The 19,542-nt window shown below is 40.6% G+C and overlaps 1 protein-coding gene across 3 annotated transcripts in view; it reads left to right on the forward strand.

The window, feature by feature from the left end:
* ptprea (protein tyrosine phosphatase receptor type Ea) overlaps window positions 1-19,542 on the forward strand; it is a 250,125-nt gene that overhangs the window by 219,782 nt on the left and 10,801 nt on the right. For all 3 annotated transcript variants that reach the window (XM_078413639.1, XM_078413641.1, XM_078413640.1), the window contains 7 exons: window positions 4,325-4,444; window positions 5,896-6,056; window positions 12,102-12,237; window positions 12,605-12,754; window positions 15,082-15,175; window positions 17,131-17,207; window positions 18,674-18,808. In XM_078413639.1, the coding sequence (XP_078269765.1) occupies window positions 4,325-4,444; window positions 5,896-6,056; window positions 12,102-12,237; window positions 12,605-12,754; window positions 15,082-15,175; window positions 17,131-17,207; window positions 18,674-18,808 (873 nt within the window). The remainder of the gene's footprint in view (window positions 1-4,324; window positions 4,445-5,895; window positions 6,057-12,101; window positions 12,238-12,604; window positions 12,755-15,081; window positions 15,176-17,130; window positions 17,208-18,673; window positions 18,809-19,542) is intronic.

Below are 19,542 nucleotides of genomic sequence, written 5' to 3' on the forward strand. Positions count from 1 at the left end.
ACAGTCCTCCCATATGTGAGGGCATAGTTCCGATCTTCCGACCTGCCTCATTGCAGACCTTGGACTTTTTCTCTGTAGCTGTAACCTAGAATGCTGTAACACTATATTCAGCGCTCTGGTATTTTTCTTCTTGTATTATCCGTTATACTTGCATATGGCTTGATTGTATATTATGATCTGAATTGAATGGTTAGAGCACACACACACACACACACACACACACACACACACACACACACTCATACTTATACTCATGCTCATACTCATACACACACACTCTCATAAACACACACATACACACGCGCGCACACACAGCTTTTTACAGTATCTCGGTAAAGGTAACAATAATAAACCAATACCAATACCGATACCAATTTGGAAATTACAGCATCACCTTCAGAATCTAGAGTAATTAGTGTACAGCCAGGTTCATGTGGTACTGACCCATGGAAGCTGTAAAGGTTTTACAGAACAACTTGTTCCTGCTGCACTTAGAATGTTGTGCCTAGTTCCCTCCTTCATAAACCAGAAAGTGAATTGGCATGAAACTAGCTTTAATGGGATCTCCAATAAAATATCTCAGAAATAATTAACTGTTCTAACATTCCAGTTTTCTACCTGATAATAATTTCTCTTTTGATGTGGAGAGCAGAAATTATCTGAATAACCAACAGAATGCATTTACTTAGAAAATTATTCCTTCAGGTTCAAAACAAAATCATCCTTTCATTTATAATAATGATCTAGAAATGCATAGGGTTTTGTAAAACAAATAGATCTCCAGAGCAGCAAGGATGAGACAAGATTTAATGAGCACAAGTCCTTCACATCCATACTAATTTGACACACTTAACTCAAAATATTTATGCCTGTATGCCCACTAAATTTATGGGACATATTTGCAGCCATTTGTATGTAAAAATGTGTGTTGAATAATTTTGTGCTCTTTGAAATAGCTCACAGCTTTCAGTGAACATCTCACCCATACGGAAATTATACTGTGCAATTCTGGGCACAATTCACCCTGGTGTGCAGGTTAATTTCTTGTTGTGCGTGTTATGGTATCATCAATGTCTCCCTCACTAATTTCATAATTAACATTTGAAATTAATGTAAAAGTATACAGTGTACAGCCTTGTTTCACTAAAACAAGAAACAAACTCTGTGGCAAGTCATCATGAATTACGTGAATTAAAGTGTCCCTAGTGGGATATCAAAGTCTTCCTCTAATTATGCTTGGCTGGCTGATCACTGCACTGTCAGTGTTGGAGGTTTTCCATGTGTCTGACTTACCTGCAGCAGCTTTTCACTGCAGAGATCAGCACTGCAGAGATCAGACTGAAGAAGGGTCTCGACCCGAAACGTCACCCATTCCTTCTCTCCCGAGATGCTGCCTGACCTGCTGAGTTACTCCAGCATTTTGTGAATAAATATCTTCGGTTAAATTAGCAGAAAATACAAAGTGAATATCTTTCATCTCCGAAACTTTTTACCATTGGATTTACCTTGTGTCTATTTTTATTGTGTCAACGAAGGAAACCACTTAAAACTCATGGCATATGGAAAACAAAAATTCCATTAATGCACACCGTTAATTGTAGCATCAAAGCATACATTTTAAAGGACAGCCTTGGATTCTAAATAGTACTTAAGGATGCATGAAAATTCCACCATGTATGAATACTTGAAAATAATGGATTCCAGAAAACTATTTTTCTTTTCTCTGTCGTTTGTAATTGAGCATTTTTTTCTCCCAAGAATGGCTACAGTGTGCTGGTGTGTAACACCAATAATGTTGTAACCTAATTCCACATCCTTTGCTATACCATTCAATTATTTTTAGACTGATTTTGGGAGAGGAAGATAATTTTTTTATCAGGCCCAGTTCGGATCACCAGTTGTTTTATGATATCCTCACTGCACACTAAAAAATGGTGCAATTACATTCTGTTTTTATTCTAAAGGAAATTGGACAAAACCGCATTTGAATTTCAAATCAGATCAGTGACAAAGACAACTAAAAGCCCAAACTGCTAAAACTGCAGAGTATCCAACCCCCAGTCAACGCGTTAGATATTTTTAAAGCTTTCAGGGGCAGCAAATATTGAATACAGTCAGCAAAATGTAAAGCAGACTGCTGCACGATGTGTGCACATGTAGATTCAATCATTCAATTCAATGGTTCAGTGGGGATCAGGGTGATGGTACCTGCCAGCAAGTAGCTAGGCATTGCCCAGTTTTGGGTTGTTGTGGAAACTTGAATTCAGGCTGCTGCTAAATAAGGGCATCGTCACCAGGTGGCGCCGTACGATGGCAGTCTCGCCAACAGTCTGTCTCGTCCTTTTCTTCTTTTGTTGTTTTTGGTCTGTTGTTAAATGTTTGTTTTAGTGTATCTTTATTTTTGTATTATGTGGGTGGTGGGGGAAACCTTTTTTAATCTCTTTCCTCGGCGGAGATGCGACATTTTCCCGTATCGTATCTCCGTCCGTGCTGCGGCCTAACATCGTGGAGTTGGCGGCCTCTTGCTGGGGGTCGATTTCAGGAGCTCCAACTGTGGGAGCCTGCGGACATAACATCGTGGAGCTCGCGGCCCCTTGGTGAGAGACTGACTTCAGGAGCTCTAACCCCAGGAGCTCCTTCAGGAGCTTCGATCGGCGGCTGCGGGAGCTTCGATCACCCCGACTGCGGATGGTTCGACTGCCCAGTCCGATGGAGAATAAGGAGAAAAGAAGATAAGACATTATTGCCTTCCATCACAGTGAGGAATGTGGGGGAGTTGCTGTGGTGGATGTTTATGTTAACTTTTATGTAGTTCTGTGTCTTGTTGCTTTTTTGGTATGACTGTGTGGCAAATCAAATTCCTTGTATGGCTGATAAATTCATTACAATGACTGCTGACAAGATATCAGGTATTGGCTCCTATCACACACTGCATGTAGTTACGTGCCAGTTGGCCTCTAAGGATATGTGTAGGCAGGAACTGCAGATGCTCGTTCAAACCACAGATAGACACAAAAAGCTGGAGAAACTCAGCGGGTCAGACAGCATCTCTGGAGAAAAGGAATAGGTGACGTTTCGGGTCGAAACTGAAGAGTCTTGAAAAGGGTTTCGACCCGAAACGTCACCAATTCCTTTTCTCCAGAGATGCCGTCTGGCCCGCTGAGTTTCTCCAGCTTTTTGTGTCCATCTGAAGATATGTAATCCATTTTGGTTGTTTTCCTTCAGTACTCCCCATGCCACTTGTTGCAAGTTATAGCAATTTTAAAGACTGCTGGATTGACCCAAACACTTGCAGAGCCATAGCAACAACCAGTTAGGTTGAGCAGCTCGAAGCCGACATAAATATCATATCATATCATATCATATACATACAGCCGGAAACAGGCCTTTTCGGCCCTCCAAGTCCGTGCCGCCCAGCGATCCCCGTACATTAACACTATCCTACACCCACTAGGGACAATTTTTACATTTACCCAGCCAATTAACCTACATAACCTGTACGTCTTTGGAGTGTGGGAGGAAACCGAAGATCTCGGAGTAAACCCACGCAGGTCACGGGGAGAACGTACAAACTCCTTACAGTGCAGCACCCGTAGTCAGGATCGAACCTGAGTCTCCGGCGCTGCATTCGCTGTAAAGCAGCAACTCTACCGCTGCGCTACCGTGCCGCCCGTTATTTATGATCCTGTTGATGATAGTTGATGATCCTGTTGAATAGCACCAGTAGGGTGAAGGTGGAGATTGGGTGGGTGGTTGCTGCTAACATGTACTCAAGTGTGCACGGTTGAAAGAGATCATACTTGAACTCTGAAATGCCAATGCACGCATCAAATCAGTGCCATCATGTGCCTTCTCGGCACACTGCCAACAGTTAATATTAGATCCATTATGGAGTACAGCTGATCTTGCCCTACAAAGTGTGCATACACACATTAAACAACATATTTGAACCAAATTGGCAGCAGGGCTTCAAAAACAATATGTACTTCAGGCACAAATTGGCTAGTTGGAATCGAACTTGAAGAGATTTACTAATTGTGCTATACCTTGACCAACACTAATTCATTCCAAAAAATAAGAAAAAATAAATATTTTAAATGAAGTATATTGATTGATTATAACATCATGGTTTGTCATTATCTTTACTTTCAATGCTGATTTTTAGTATTACAGTCCATTATAAAGTCGTCTCATTTGTGAGCCCCTGATAATTAAAATAAACATTTCCTGTACACAAGGTTCTTATCACTGCAGAAAATATTTCTTTTAAATTTGGTTTGTTTCTATTATCCCCATAAATACAGCCATTCATTTATTCCTGCAGGAGAAGTGTTATAAGTACTGGCCTGATCAGGGTTTGTGGACGTATGGAGCAATACGGGTCTCAGTGGAAGATGTCACAGTGCTTGTGGATTACACCATACGCAAATTCACCATACAGAATGCAAGTATTTCCAGATTTCCCTCTGCTTCGTGAACTAAATGATTTGCAGAGAAATAAAAACTTATTTCACTTGCTTTTTGGCGCAGACTATTTGCTAGTCTATTATGTACACAGTTTAAAAAACATGGAATTGCACATTATTTTATATCTGGCAGATATTTTTTACAGCCTTCAAGAGTATATGTCAGCATTCATTGAATTCAGGAAACAATAAGTCAATTAGTTCTCAGAAGGAAGATTTTTTTTTAACTTTGTAGAAATATTAATGAAAATAAGATGCTTAAAAGTTATAGAATAATTGGGAATTTTGTTTATTTAAAATTCCCTGGGTGTATGCTCACCACACTCATGTTGATTCAAAGTGATGTGGTCTTCCAATCTCACCAATGGGAATGTCCACCACCCTCTCCCAGTGACCAGTTTGTCAGGCATATTCTGCATGGATTCTCTGAATATGCTTAAAAAATTAAAATTATAATTACAGATCTTGATTGGAAATGTTCTCTCCTCGGGGTCCTGGTGTGTTAAATGTCCCAATTTAACAGCAGCTAACAACTGAGGCGAAATCTCGTACATTTTCTTGGGTTGTTCTGAAGGTGGGAACAAGTGCATCATCAAACTTGTGAGAGATGTAACGTACGTTTGCAACAGTAAATTCATATGTTGCCACAAAAAAACTAGACATAATCTAAACATTATTGCATTCTGCGGACCATGATTCCACCCCAAACACTGAATGTATTAATCCAGTGGGATCGGTGAGCAAAAGAAGGCACATCTGCAGCACTCTGCCAAAGAGGCCATTTATTCATTTATGGTACTAAAGCATGGAAAGGCACAAAAAAACAACATTTGCTCAGTAGCCATGAACACAGCAAATCTGTTGTTTCAATTTCTAGAACAAGTGCACTGAGATGATAATTTGATGCAGCGCACATCAAAGACTTAATATTTCCCTCTGTATTCATTTCACCACATCCTCCCCATTGAGCATAAGGAGCCATTTTATGTCGACGAGCCATTTTGTGTCTGTGAGCCATTTTATCGCTGTATTTTGAAAACAAATATCAAACCATTTTTTAAATGTTGATCAACCTTTGAAAAATTGTAAGATTTTCTGAGACAAGTTCTGATTTGGCACTTTTCCTGAAAGGATCATCATCTGAGCGATGTTGTGTGATTAGATTTAATTGAGTATATTCTGTTAACCTGTCCCATTTTAGCTACCATTGTACTTCATCTGAATATATGACTATACTTTACAATGGATATTTGATACTAGAAGTAGTTGATTTTGACCAAGCTCTTTCCCAATGTAAAGCTTTAAGATGTATATTGCCTTGTTCCTTTGATATTAGATAAGGAGAGAGTGACTGATATTGATAATTGTCATTTCTTGCGTTTATGGCGTAAATGTTACAATTTTTATGACGTAATTGCATTTATTACAGCAAACAGTTGGCAACAAAGCCCCAAGACTAGTGACACAGCTTCACTTCACCAGTTGGCCTGACTTTGGTGTTCCCTTTGCACCCATTGGGATGCTCAAATTTCTGAAGAAGGTTAAAGCTTTGAACCCTTCCTATTCAGGACCTATTGTAGTTCACTGCAGGTAATTGCTGCCCTTATTTTGCATCATTCTATGGTTAAAAAATGACACATTAAAATGTAGGTTTTATAATGCATGTGCAATATTCTGTTTTGTTGAGTCTGCCAAAATATGTTTTACTGTCTGTAACTATTTAGCAGCAACTTGGCACCGTGTCATGAAGTGTCTTGATATGGAACACATTGTCTGGGGTTTTCTCCTTCTGTTCTCTCCAGCCCACAATTTCCTGCCTGTTCAAAAGCAGGAAATGCCTGGTGATTATTTAGTGCATTAGACTAGAGAGAACTTGCTGGTTACCAGCATTTAATTAATATTGTACTCTATTTTATAATTTTCTATTTCTGTACCAGTTTGTCACTAAATATTACAAACTCAGTCTGCTACCCAACTCTGCTGGAATCCCTTGGGATGATGTTTAATTTCGAGTTAATATTAAAGGTGTAAGTGGACTAGGGGTCATCTCTGACCGTCATTCAGAGTTCATAGGAGGGCCGTGATTCGAGGAAACGTGTTCCCTGAGAATCACCATGAGTGATCCACCACTTTGTTTTTCTCGAAGTTATGCCCATTGCCAACTTCTGACTTCTGATCAAGTGCCGTTTGGCTTCATCACTACAATCGTCTTCCTTTTCCTCCATGGCCTGAGCAGGCTCTGATTCTTGGATGTCTAAAATGGAGAAAGGGACAGACTAAGTTACATAAGGCAGTGAGCGGGACCTTTAAGAAGAGGTGGAGAATAAGAGAGGTATTCTTACAGAAAAGAGGAAGAGAGTCAACAATAGAGGGAACACACAAAAACTGGAGTAACTCAGTGGGTCAGATAGCATCTCCGCAGAACATGGATAGGCAATGTTTCTTCAACCTAATCACGAGGGGTCTGCCTGCAGTCAATCTGAAGAAGGGTCCCGACGCGAAACGTCACTTATCCATGTTCTCTGGGGCTGTTACTCCAGCATTCTGTGCCTTTCCTTAGTAAGAAAGATGGAATGATTGAGTGCTGTCCAAACTATCTGGGTAATGTGCTGCTCCCTGATTGAATGCCAAGTGTGCAGCTGCCTTACATTGGTGCAAACTATTTGAGTATGAGGTTGGTTTTAAGAATGAGTCTTGATCGTTCGATCAGTGATTGGGTGTGATGGTCCATGTAGTGTCTGAGGCTAGCTGATATGATATGGTATTTGAACTTGCATTCACTGACCGTGGAGAGTATTAAATCTCTGACAGCACCGCATTCAGTTCCATTATCCTTGAATTCTGGTGGTGCCTAACTCACATTTTTCTTTATCCCACTATCTTTGGGCATGTAGCCAGAAGGCTTCCAATTCCCCGATAGATACAGGAGGTCTCCCACAGATACAAGAGGTGTCCCCAACTCTGCACGTCTTCTGCCAGAAAATCCAGTGCACCAAGTGAAAAACTTGCTGGCCATTCTTGTCAAGCCGAAGCCAATTTTCACTGATCGGAAGTACTGCACTTCCTTTATCAGTGCAGTACTCTTGCATAAGAGGTGCAGGCTAGCTTTCAATGGAACCATCTACACTCGATATTGTCCATCCCTCCATTTAACGGCTCGATCAGTATGTGCACTGAAATCATTGAAAAGAACAGGTAGAGTAAAGTTGATATGTTCCCTGTATCCAAAGCAGTGGCTGTGGGTTGATCATGCATCTTGCTCCCCCATTCTCATGGAAATACATTGCTGAATATCCCTTCATTTTAACCTTATTGACGAGACTTCAGTTCCGTCAAGTTTCTGGACATCTGCTCATCCTAACATGGGATTTGCAGTTCTGATTTACTCAACCTTATACATTAATTCTGTGAACCCTTCTTTTGTTTTATGAAGTTACTTTTTTAGAAATTAATACTTGAAGCAGCTCTGTTAGCATTTGTAAATAGAGTCACACAGTCATATGTGAGCAGCTTATTCCCCTTTGTGTGGCACAAGATTGTGCTAGCTTTAATCCAATTCTAAACCTTTCAATTGTTTCAGGAAACAATTCCTCGGTCTCATTATGCCTTCACTTGCCTTCAGAGGTGGAATATAAACTTCACTGCAGAGATCTGCAATTCTCTTATGTTGCAGGCAGGGAACTTAAGCAATTGTATCTGTCCCTTGAAATCTTTTCTAAAGAACACATTGTCAAAGGATGATCCAGAAAGGCAACAGCATGCATGGTCTATTATTGCCAGCCTACAAGACAACAATCTCTTCTGAAAGGTCATAGAACCTGCACCACAGGAAATTATATTTTATGAGAATGTCGCCAAGAAAGACACATTATCTAAAGATATTAACAGTATTAACTTACCTACTGAAAGCATATTTTATAAATGCTTTTGTCTCCTGACTTGTTCACACCTTAATAGAACATTAATATCATAATTAATAATTAAAATAGATTGTGATAAGATCCTCATTGGCTTTTAAAATGATGTTATCATGTGCCATCCTAATTTCAATGCGAATAAAACAATCACAGTTGTTTTGGGAATTTTTTTAGTAAATCATCTTGCGGTTTGCTAGTTTGGGCCATCTGTGGAAAAACAGCAAATGCACAGAAGGTTAAGAGAACTACTTCCCACAAAAAAAATGCAACTGGTGCAAACTCCCAATTCCCCCATCTTCCCCAAGTCACAGGTCTGCTTGTCTGTTCCCCGTGTGAGTTCCAAATGAATCTTTAGTTGCCTCCTCTTCTGAAATGGCAGAGACTGCCACTAAACTCTATTAATTTATAATGATTAAGCACAATAAAAAATTAAATTGGACAGTCTTGCAACAGCGTAAAGTGACATGTTACCCATGACGTTATCTATGGATGAATAACGGGCGCTGGTGCCCACATTTAGTGAATGGGCAAAAGATTTTCCTACTGATATACTTTCAATAGACAATAAACAATAGACAATAGGTGCAGGAGTAGGCCATTCGGCCCTTTGAGCCAGCACCACCATTCAATGTGATCATGGCTGATCATTCTCAATCAGTACCCCGTTCCTGCCTTCTCCCCATACCCCCTGACTCCGCTATCCTTAAGAGCTCTATCTAGCTCTCTCTTGAATGCATTCAGAGAATTGGCCTCAGTTGAATTGAATTCCACAGATTTACAACTCTCTGACTAAAAAAGTTTTTCCTCATCTCCGTTCTAAATGGCCTACCCCTTATTCTTAAACTGTGGCCCCTGGTTCTGGACTCCCCCAACATTGGGAACATGTTTCCTGCCTCTAACGTATCCAACCCCTTAATAATCTTATATGTTTCGATAAGATCCCTCTCGTCCATCTAAATTCCAGTGTATACAAGCCTAGCCGCTCCAGTCTTTCAACATATGACGGTCCCGCCATTCCGGGAATTAACCTAGTAAACCTCTGCTGCACGCCCTCAATAGCAAGAATATCCTTCCTCAAATTTGGAGACCAAAACTGCACACAGTACTCCAGGTGTGGTCTCACTAGGGCCCTATATAACTGCAGAAGGACCTCTTTGCTCCTATACTCAACTCCTCTTGTTATGAAGGCCAACATTCCATTGGCTTTCTTCACTGCCTGCTGTACCTGCATGCTTCCTTTCAGTGACTGATGCATTAGGACACCCAGATCTCGTTGTACATCCCCTTTTCCTAACTTGACACCATTCAGATAATAATCTGCCTTCTTATTCTTACCACCAAAGTGGATAACCTCACACTTATCCTCTGTTATTTTCTCCAGAGTAGGCATTTGAGCATTATGCAAGCAATCTGTGGCTGACATGAAACTCTGTGCATGATATGACTGCTGCTCATACATATAATTCCAAGTTGCAGATCAGCTTTCACAATCCCATCAGTCAAAAGATTTTTTTTTCCCTGATCTGAGCAATCATCTATGAATTAATTGCAATGCAATAAGTTTAACTTTCAAACCTGAATGCATTATCGTTCTCCTGGGAAGAAAAGCCACCCAGAGATGCATTATTCTGGAATGTGATAACAAAGCAAACATGCAAAGACATTGGTGCTGCCATGTGTACCCACCTACGAAAGATGTCAAAGATTGTTAGCTGGGCTTGCAGCTCAGGTGTATTAACTGTGAAAGAGAGCATCAGAAACCGAGAAAAATGAAATCAAGATAAAGCGAATGGCAAAGAATAAAAGGGCAAAGGAAAAAATGTATATATAAACAGAATAAACACAAAACATAGGTTTAATTCCTGTTGTGTGCCCATTTTGATAACATGATTGATCTAATAATATAATGGTACAATGGTCCTTTATTGTCCCATGTACCTAGATACAATGGCATTCTTTGTTTTGCATACAATTCAGTAACATCATTAGGTTAATTCCTGAAATGGCGGGACTATCATATGTTGAAAGACTGGAGCGACTAGGCTTGTATACACTGGAATTTAGAAGGATGAGAGGAGATCTTATCGAAACATATAAGATTATTAAGGGGTTGGACACGTTAGAGGCAGGAAACATGTTCCCAATGTTGGGGGAGTCCGGAACAAGGGGCCACAGTTTAAGAATAAGGGGTAGGCCATTTAGAACTGAGATGAGGAAAAACTTTTTTAGTCAGAGAGTTGTGAATCTGTGGAATTCTCTGCCTCAGAAGGCAGTGGAGGCCAATTCTCTGAATGCATTCAAGAGAGAGCTGGATAGAGCTCTTAAGGATAGCAGAGTCAGGGGGTATGGGGAGAAGGCAGGAACGGGGTACTGATTGAGAATGATCAGCCATGATCACATTGAATGGCAGTGCTGGCTCAAAGGGCCGAATGGCCTCCTCCTGCACCTATTGTCTATTGTCTATCATACCATAAGCACAATCTACAATAAAGACAAGCATAAATAAGTACAAAAGTGTAATGATTATAGTGTGAGACTCACCATTATGGCTCTTTGGCGACTCTTTGTGCACTGTCTTCATGTATTTGGCCGAGGCAGTCCACAAAGAGTTGCTGCGTTTCTGGCGCCATCTTGTGCCCTTCAAAGTTAAAGCTCTTCAAAGTATCGAGTCTTTAAAGTCTGTTAAAGACTTGCTGTCCCGACGGCAGCACTGGGTCAGTGTTGCGGGGATCAGCCTGTCCTGGCGATGCTGTTGATGTCCTCCACCATTTTCAAAAAGATAGTCTTCCATTTAACATTTGTGGCTGCTTGTAGTGCATTAGTTATTTACGCACTCTAGCATTCTAGCTACAGAGAAAGTTTGACACTGGTTTATTCTGGAAGCATCATTCAAAATACATGTTTTAAATTCTTGGAGTAGTGGCAAAGGCTCACCTATTCAAACGTCAGGTGTTGTAATTTCCATTGGTTGTACTTGGAATAGTTTTCATACAAAAGACAGCAACAGTTAACTTTGATCAAATTATAAAAATAAATATATACTTCTGATTTTTTTGTCATATCCAATATACATTTGTTTACGAATTTAGTGCTAAAGTTACATGCTTATTTCTGTCTGTATGTACATATAACTTTTAACACTACACTATCTTGGGATATGCAGCATCCATTATCTGAATCCAGTGCATTAGCAATTTCTGGCAAATAATGTCAACGTAGTCTGGTGGCATATAAATGTGTCTGAAGAAGGGTCTCGACATGAAACATCACCCGTTCCTTCTCTCCAGAGATGCTGACTGTCCCGCTGAGTTACTCCACCATTTTGTGTCTACCTTAAATAAGTCAGTGCTCTATATCAGGACTTGGATAACTATATATATGAATTAACAACATGGATTCTTCTATAACCAGGAAGAATTATAGAAGCTTGTGATACATTTCTGCATGCGTATGATTGTAATGCTACAAAGGGTTTCAAGGAGAAGATCTCCAACGTTCAAGCTGAAGGAATGGACTTAAAATGAATGTTATTGTTATTTATAATCCACAGCCACCTCCTGAGAGTTGGAAGATATTTGAGACCTAACATTTACTTCTGCTACTTTCAAGGAGAAGGAATGGACTTTAAATGAATCTCATTGCTTCTTATAATCCATGTCCACTTCCTGAGAGTTGGAAGATATTTGAAACCTAACACTTACATATTTTGCAATTGCAGTGCAGGGGTTGGCAGGACTGGAACCTTCATTGTTATTGATGCGATGATTGATATGATGGATGCAGAGCAGAAGGTGGATGTCTTTGGTTTTATGTCACGGATTCGCAATCAACGGCCACAGCTGGTTCAAACTGATGTAAGCTTTATTTTTGTATTAGCTTTTGCTGCTTGATGATGGTGCTGATGGTGCTGAAAAGGGGTCCTAATGACCAGTCTTCGAGTTCTTTCAGATACTGTGGAAGCTAACTTTGGGGAAACCATTTTGTGGCCACTTTGGAGGACATTTTGTGCTGGGAAGTTCGAAACCTTAGCAGCTGGGCTAAGGTGGGCTGCTGATTGCCCAGTGTATTTATTATGCTCAAATTAATGGTGCCTGAACACAGCTCTGTTGCTGTCTCAAGAACTAATAAACTTTGCTACAATATAATATATCATAAAACTGTGCTGCATGTCTAGGATGATTTTATTAACGTGTTTTGTTTTCACTTTTTTGTTCCTTAAAGATGCAGTATTCCTTCATTTATCAAGCGCTACTTGAACATTACTTGTACGGTGACACAGAGCTGGATGTGAGCTCTTTAGAGAAGCACATACAGAAACTCCGAAATAAAGCAGGGAAGTTCGACATCACTGGCTTAGAAGAAGAATTTAACGTGAGTCGCTATGTAGGACACAAAAGAAAGGATGGGCATTCAGAATTGCTACAAAAATTACTCTTTGGAATGATATTCCTGAGTCTGCTGCCACTGCCTCTGTTTTCCATTCCCTCAACCACGTCTAGAAATCCTATCACGTTCAGTCCCACGCCAGTAACTGCAGGCTGAGATAAAGGTGCTTTTGAAAGGCCTCTTGCATTCTTTAACAGACTACCTCCTGCGGCCAAGATTTCTTAAATGTCTCTGACCTTCAGAGAAGCACATTTAAAAAATATTTAAGATGATTCTGAAGATATGCTACAATTGTAAAGAGCATTAAATTAAGCATAAATGATTAAACAAGTAAGATCTTATTCTCATCATAAACCTTTCAATTCACTGGGCTCATGGGCCCTGCAGCAGTCTAATCTGCTCCAGGATTTCTCAATGGGTGCTGGAAACCCCCAGCACTCTCCTGCACTGCCACGTAGAGTCCCAGCAGAACTTGAGCAGTGGGTTCAGGACTAACGTGCTGGTGTAGATGTACAAAAATCTGTACTCATGTTGACACATCCACCAAAATCCATGCCACAATAAATCTGTCATCGGTTAATATGTCACAGTACAATGTTACTGTGAAACTTGCAGATTTGTTCTAAGGATGTTCATTGAAGTGAATAAGTGAACAATGAGGTAACACACAGGGTTCAGCTTATTTTTTTAAAATCTTAAATCAGGGAAGCACAGTGGTGCAGATGGTAGAACTGCTGCCTCACAGCGCCAGAAACCCAGGTTCCATCCTGACCTTGAGTGGGGTCTATGTGGAGTTTGCACGTTCTCCTTGTGACCCGGTGTGTTTCCTCTGGGTGCTCCTGTTTCCTCCCACATCCCAAAGATATCCAGGTTTTTAGGTTAATTAGCTGATGTAAATTGCCTGTAGTGTGTAATGACTGAATGTAAAAGAGGGATAACATAAAACTGGTGTGAGCGGATGAGTTTTGCACCACGCTACTTAGTCAAAAACAATTGTCACAAAGAGATAAGGGCTGCCCTCACAAATCCACTGCCTCATTAGGTGTGGATTGTTTTGCCTGAGATATGCAGAGAATGGAGGCATATGGATCAAGTGCAAGTAGAGGATATTACTTTAACTTGGCATCATGTTCAGCACGGATTGTGGGCCTGAGGGGCTGTTCCCGTGCTGTACTGTTCCATGTTCAATATATAGCAACATGAACTGAGGGAAAGAGAGTTCTGCCTCGCTGACGCTGAATGTCCTAGTGGGATAGACCAAGGCGAGCAGTAAAGTGGCAGAGCAGCTGGAGTAACCTTGTATTCCGCCCTTCCCTCCTACAACAACTAGTGCAGCTCTGCCTGGCCTCAATTCTCATCCTATTCCTGCTGCCAGAATGAGGGCGCACAGCACCTCATGCTCTGCTTGGTTAGCCTACAACCCAACGTCATGAACATTGAATTCTTCAATTTCAAGTAAACCCCCTGGCCCTCAATTCCCAGCCACCATCTTTCCCCCTCCCCCAACTATTGCGCACACCTTTCTCCCATCACCCTGTCACCAAGTTACTTTCCCCTTCTCCTTCCAATCATCTCCTACCGGTACCTGGTCCCAGTCCCCATTTCCCTCTTATTTCCCTTCCATCCCCATCTCCCTGTCCCCATGCCTCCCTCTGGCTTCACATCTCATTCCTCCTCTTCCTTCCTCATCTGACACCCTTTTGACACCTTTACATATCTAGCCTTTGTCACGATCTCCACTCATCTGTCACTTACCCCCCCATCTACATCCACCTATCTCATACCAAGCTTTGCCTCACACCTACCTCTATCTGCTTTATTTCCCCACTTCATCAATCAGGAGAATGGTCCTGACCCGAGAGGACATCTGCACATTTCCTCCACGGAACTTGCCTCACCCACTGAATTCATACTGCACTTGCTTTCAGCTCTCAAAATATATTCAGCCAAGTAGAGCAGCATTGCACAGTTTGACTGGCATTCAGCTCCTAACAACTCTCAAGGCAGTCAGTCCCAACCCCAGCATAACTTCCCTATCGAGATGTGCTCTTTCATTAAATATAGGTTAAACTTGTATTTCAACTCAAATCTCAATCTTGACTACCACAGAGCTTCTTCAGTGCCTGAAGGTACCCAAATAAAATTACCTTGGTTATTATCTTTTTTGAACACCAAATATGCTCCTTGTTTTTTAAAAAATTTTGCTTGGTCTTCATTATAATGTTCAACATCTATTATTTTTGTGTGTTAAAATTTCTATCTTTGGATTGATATTTTGACTTGCCTATGTCTGTCCTATATTGTTATTGCAGAAATTGACTACAGTCCGTATAAGGAAGGACAATATGCGAACAGGGAATAGGCCAGTGAACATGAAAAAAGCCAGAGTCCTTCAGATCATTCCCTGTAAGTGATTTAAATCTAAAATTAATGAATCATTTATTTACTTTTGTTCAACCTCCAGACATATTGAAATAATTCCCATTACTCATCAAGGGACATGTTCCTTCAAAGAAATCTCATCAGTTCCCCTTCACTATTTCTCAGATCAGCTCTTGTCTGAGACCACACTGTGAGAGGGAGGCGACAAGGTGCTTTCCACGGGAAAGTGTCTATGATTAATACCAAAGGAGCTTTGCATCACTCATCCCAGAGAGAGCTGGAAAGTAGCTTTGTCACAGATTTAGAGCCATTCACTTGTCTGCAGTCTCGTCTAAAGTTGGCAAGGGGAGAGGAGAATAACAAAATAACAAAATAAAAATTCAAACAATGTGTTTAGGTAAATATACCGAGATTGTCCCATGGTGTTTTAACAGCATGCAGATAGAGAGTAACACGATGGAGATATGAACTCACTGTTATAATCTTAGCTATAGCTGAAAGCTTCAGCACTTTGCAGTGAATGTTCGGAATTGAAAATGTGCTGCCTGCGATTGCTGTTGATAAGTGATGTGGAGGCTTTAGGTGCTTTGGCATCAGGGTGGCTGGGCCTGGGAGTGTGGTGTCAGATGTTGGACTGGAAGGTAGCTGGATCATGGGGTTTGTGGTGATTGTGAGCTCTGGTGGAAAGGGGGGAATGGATGGTTTATCAGAGGTCAGAAGTACAGACTGTGTGTCAGGGCCAGGGTATGGGAAAGACCTCAGTGTCGAGGCACTGGGCTACAGATGGCATCATCGGGAGTCAGCATTGGGAAGAGTGTCATTAGGAGTCGAGAAGGGATTGTTTCATTTGAGGAGCGGCCTGATACAATGGTATTCCAAGGAGCTTATTTTATATAGGATTTACTGACTATCAATTCCAGTTACTGGACTGTATGGATTCCTTTGATCTATTCTTGTGGCAAAGACATTTTATAATAGCTGCTGGGGAAAAAAAAACAGACTGTTGGTGAAACTCAGCTGGTCAGTCAGCATTCATGAAGAGAACTGGACCGAAGGTACTTCAGCTCAGGACCCTTCCTCAGATCTTCAACCCAACTCGAAACATCATCTATCCTTTTCCCTCCACAGATGCTGCCTGGCCTCCTGAGTTCGTCTCGATATAACTTTTTTTTAAAATAGATTATATTCAGTCTGAAAACTTCTTCCAATATGAATTAAATGTTTAAGTGCTTGAAAAGCTGATAACTCTGTTTCCAGGCCATTAGATTCTGAAGCAGGATTCAAAGAGGTTGATTGGGAGCATGTGTGAGTGTGGAGGCGGGGATAATGCTGTTAGTCCATGCATTAAATTATCATCTGAGTAGTCTAGCCCCTTAAGAATATGGCTTAAAATTGTAAGAAAACTCATTGCCGCTGATTTTATTTTTAAGTAGGAGAATACACTGTGGAATACTACATTATTTATATACTTGAATAGGAACTAGTTTCCAATTGATAACATTCATATTAATATTGAACAATCGGTGGTACTTATCCCTTTGCCTGCGTTGTCAATGTCTTGGTTCAGATTTCTTATGCATATTAGAACAGTTAAGTGTGTATCCCTGGTGAATTAATGAAGGCTGTCTCATCAGTGCAACTTAAATCATAGAAAGACAGAACCTGCTTCCAGCCTAAAGTTCATAACTACCTTTATAAATCTTGTATTTCATTGTACTTCATGGTGCATCCTTTTTATTGGACAGTAGCATACTCCTTATTTTCACATGTTTTTATTAGTGCATAAAATTATTATTTTCTCCCCATCACCCATAAAATCAAGTGTTATTCCAGAAGTAGGGATTCTTGCAATCCCCCGCAGAGTCGAATGAAGAGATGGAATTAATTTAATTCTATTTACTACCTGATGGAGTGCAATGTCGTCTTCACAAGTCTTTCTGCCAATCTAATGATAATTTGATTTGCATTTTCTTTTCAAGATGACTTTAACAGAGTTGTTTTGCCCAGGAAAAGGGGGCAGGAATTCTCAGATTACATCAATGCTTCATACATAGATGTAAGTACGCTTAAGAATGTGTGTTGGTATGCAGTTTCACAGTATGTAATGTTTGTGGTTGTAATTGAGGATTTGAAAAGCTACAAGCAAAAATGGCTAATTTGTTCGTATGAATGATTAATTGAGAGATACAGCATGGTAACAGACCCTTCAGCACACCGAGTCCACACCGATCACCCATTCACACCAGTTCTATGTTATGCCACTTCCGGCACACTAGGGGCAATTTCCAGAGACCAATTAACCAACAAACCTACACATCAGATTCAATGATTCGATGATATTTGATTGTCACATGTACCACCTAGGTACAGTGAGATGCTTTGTTTTGTGTACAACTGGGTATAATCATGCAGCAGACCCCACCAAGGCAGTATACAAGAGTCACCACATTTTTGGTGCCGACAAAGTTACAAAAACAAACCTCTTTGGGATGTGGGAGGAAGCCAGAGCAACTGGAGGAAATCCATGTGGTCACAGGGAAAACATGCAAACTCTGCACCGACAGCACCCAAGGTCAGGAATGAACTCAGGTCTCTGGCCCTGCGAGACAGCAGATGCACCAGCTGTGCCACTTTGACACCTTTGTAGTTTATCTGCCCATCCATCTGTGAATCCTGGATTTAAATTTTAAAAGGGTGATTAAACATAAAATATTGCAATTGCAGCAATATGAAATTTTGCAGCAAATGGCTTATATTTACTGAGTTGGGCTTTCAAAACTAACTGTATTAACCAGCATCTACAGTTCCTTGTTTCTGTACATTTCACAACCTATGATTGCAGCATCCTTTTCTACCAGTGTTTGAAAGAGGAGTTCCAGCTGGTGTAAATGGGGGATGGGGGCGGTATGGTTTACTCTTATTATTTTATAGTTGGGTCTAGTTTTTGTCTTTACTTTCAGTTAAAGTGTTTGACATCAAAGCGATGATTATGTTCAGTGAGAAAATTAAAATATCACTGGTGATTCATCAGGTACATTCCCAATCTGATTTCAATAATGTGCAAGATTTTGCTAATAGAAATGAAATAAAAATGATTATTTGCTATTGATTTTTTAATTTCTTTGAAAATCCTGAGTAATTGGTACTTGCACAGTTTGTACGATTACCTTTGATTGCCCAGTGGAGCGGCAACGGTGGCGTAATGGTGGAGTTACTGCCTTATAGCGCCAGAGACCCAGGTTCGATCCTGACTACAGGTGCTGTCTGTGCGTAGTTTGTACCTTTTTCCCATGACCTGCGTGGGTTTTCTCCGAGATCTTCGGTTTCCTCCCACACTCCAAAGACGTACAGGTTAGTAGGTTAATTGGCTTGGTGTATATGTCCCTAAATATATCCCTAAAATTGTCCCTAGTGTGTAGGGTAGTGTTAAGGTGCGGGGATCGCTGGTCAGTGAGGACTCGGTAGGCTGAAGGGCCTGGTTCTGCACTGTATCTCTAATGCCTCTGAATTTCTTTATGACAGGGCTATCGACTGAAGGATTATTTTGTTGCAACTCAAGGTCCTATTGTTCACACAGTGGAAGACTTTTGGAGAATGGTTTGGGACTGCAAGTCGCACACAATTGTAATGCTAACAGAACTCAGAGAAAGAGAACAGGTATAATGTTACAGATTTATGATTGACATCTCTGACATATATGGAGCGAAGTATTTTTGATGTAAAGTCAGCAAGATTACTGTTATATCCTGATGCCCCGACTACTCATTCAGTACATGTCAGAAAATGTGTATGTCTTGACATTGCATAAATCCTTTAGTGATTGGAAGATAAATTAAGCTGAATACCCAGAATTAGCTTAAATTAGCTTATTAAATGTTTCAGCTGTTAATTTTAGCTAATAACACACGTAATTCAATTATCTGGAGGTTGGAAATGTAGGTGAAGCTGCAAAATTATCTTAACTGTTAGAAACATTGCAAATACCAAATTTGGAATGTCTATTTTCAGGTTTCATAGTCACAGATAAAAATAACCATCAATCTATGCTGTGTCTGAAACCAAAATAATTCAGCGAATGTTAAAAATTCCCCAAGTTCCCCAACCCAATATTAAAATGGAACTGCCCTATCCCATAGTGGAACCACCCTGAGGCAGTTTTAACATTACTTTGCTGAGACAAACAGCAGAGGGTTGATAGACACAAAATGCTGGAGTAACTCAGCAGGTCAGGCAGCATATCTGGAGAAAAGGAATAGGTGATATTTCAGGTCAGAACCTTTCTTTGGCAGTCCAGTGCTGAGGTACAATGATAAGGTAGCCGTAAAGGTCGATTGACCAGAATGACTGCTGTGCTTGTATTGATATCATATAACACATTCCTGCCATCCCCA

The sequence above is a fragment of the Rhinoraja longicauda genome, chromosome 16 (assembly GCF_053455715.1).
Source record: "Rhinoraja longicauda isolate Sanriku21f chromosome 16, sRhiLon1.1, whole genome shotgun sequence".
Taxonomy (NCBI): Eukaryota; Metazoa; Chordata; class Chondrichthyes; order Rajiformes; family Arhynchobatidae; genus Rhinoraja; species Rhinoraja longicauda.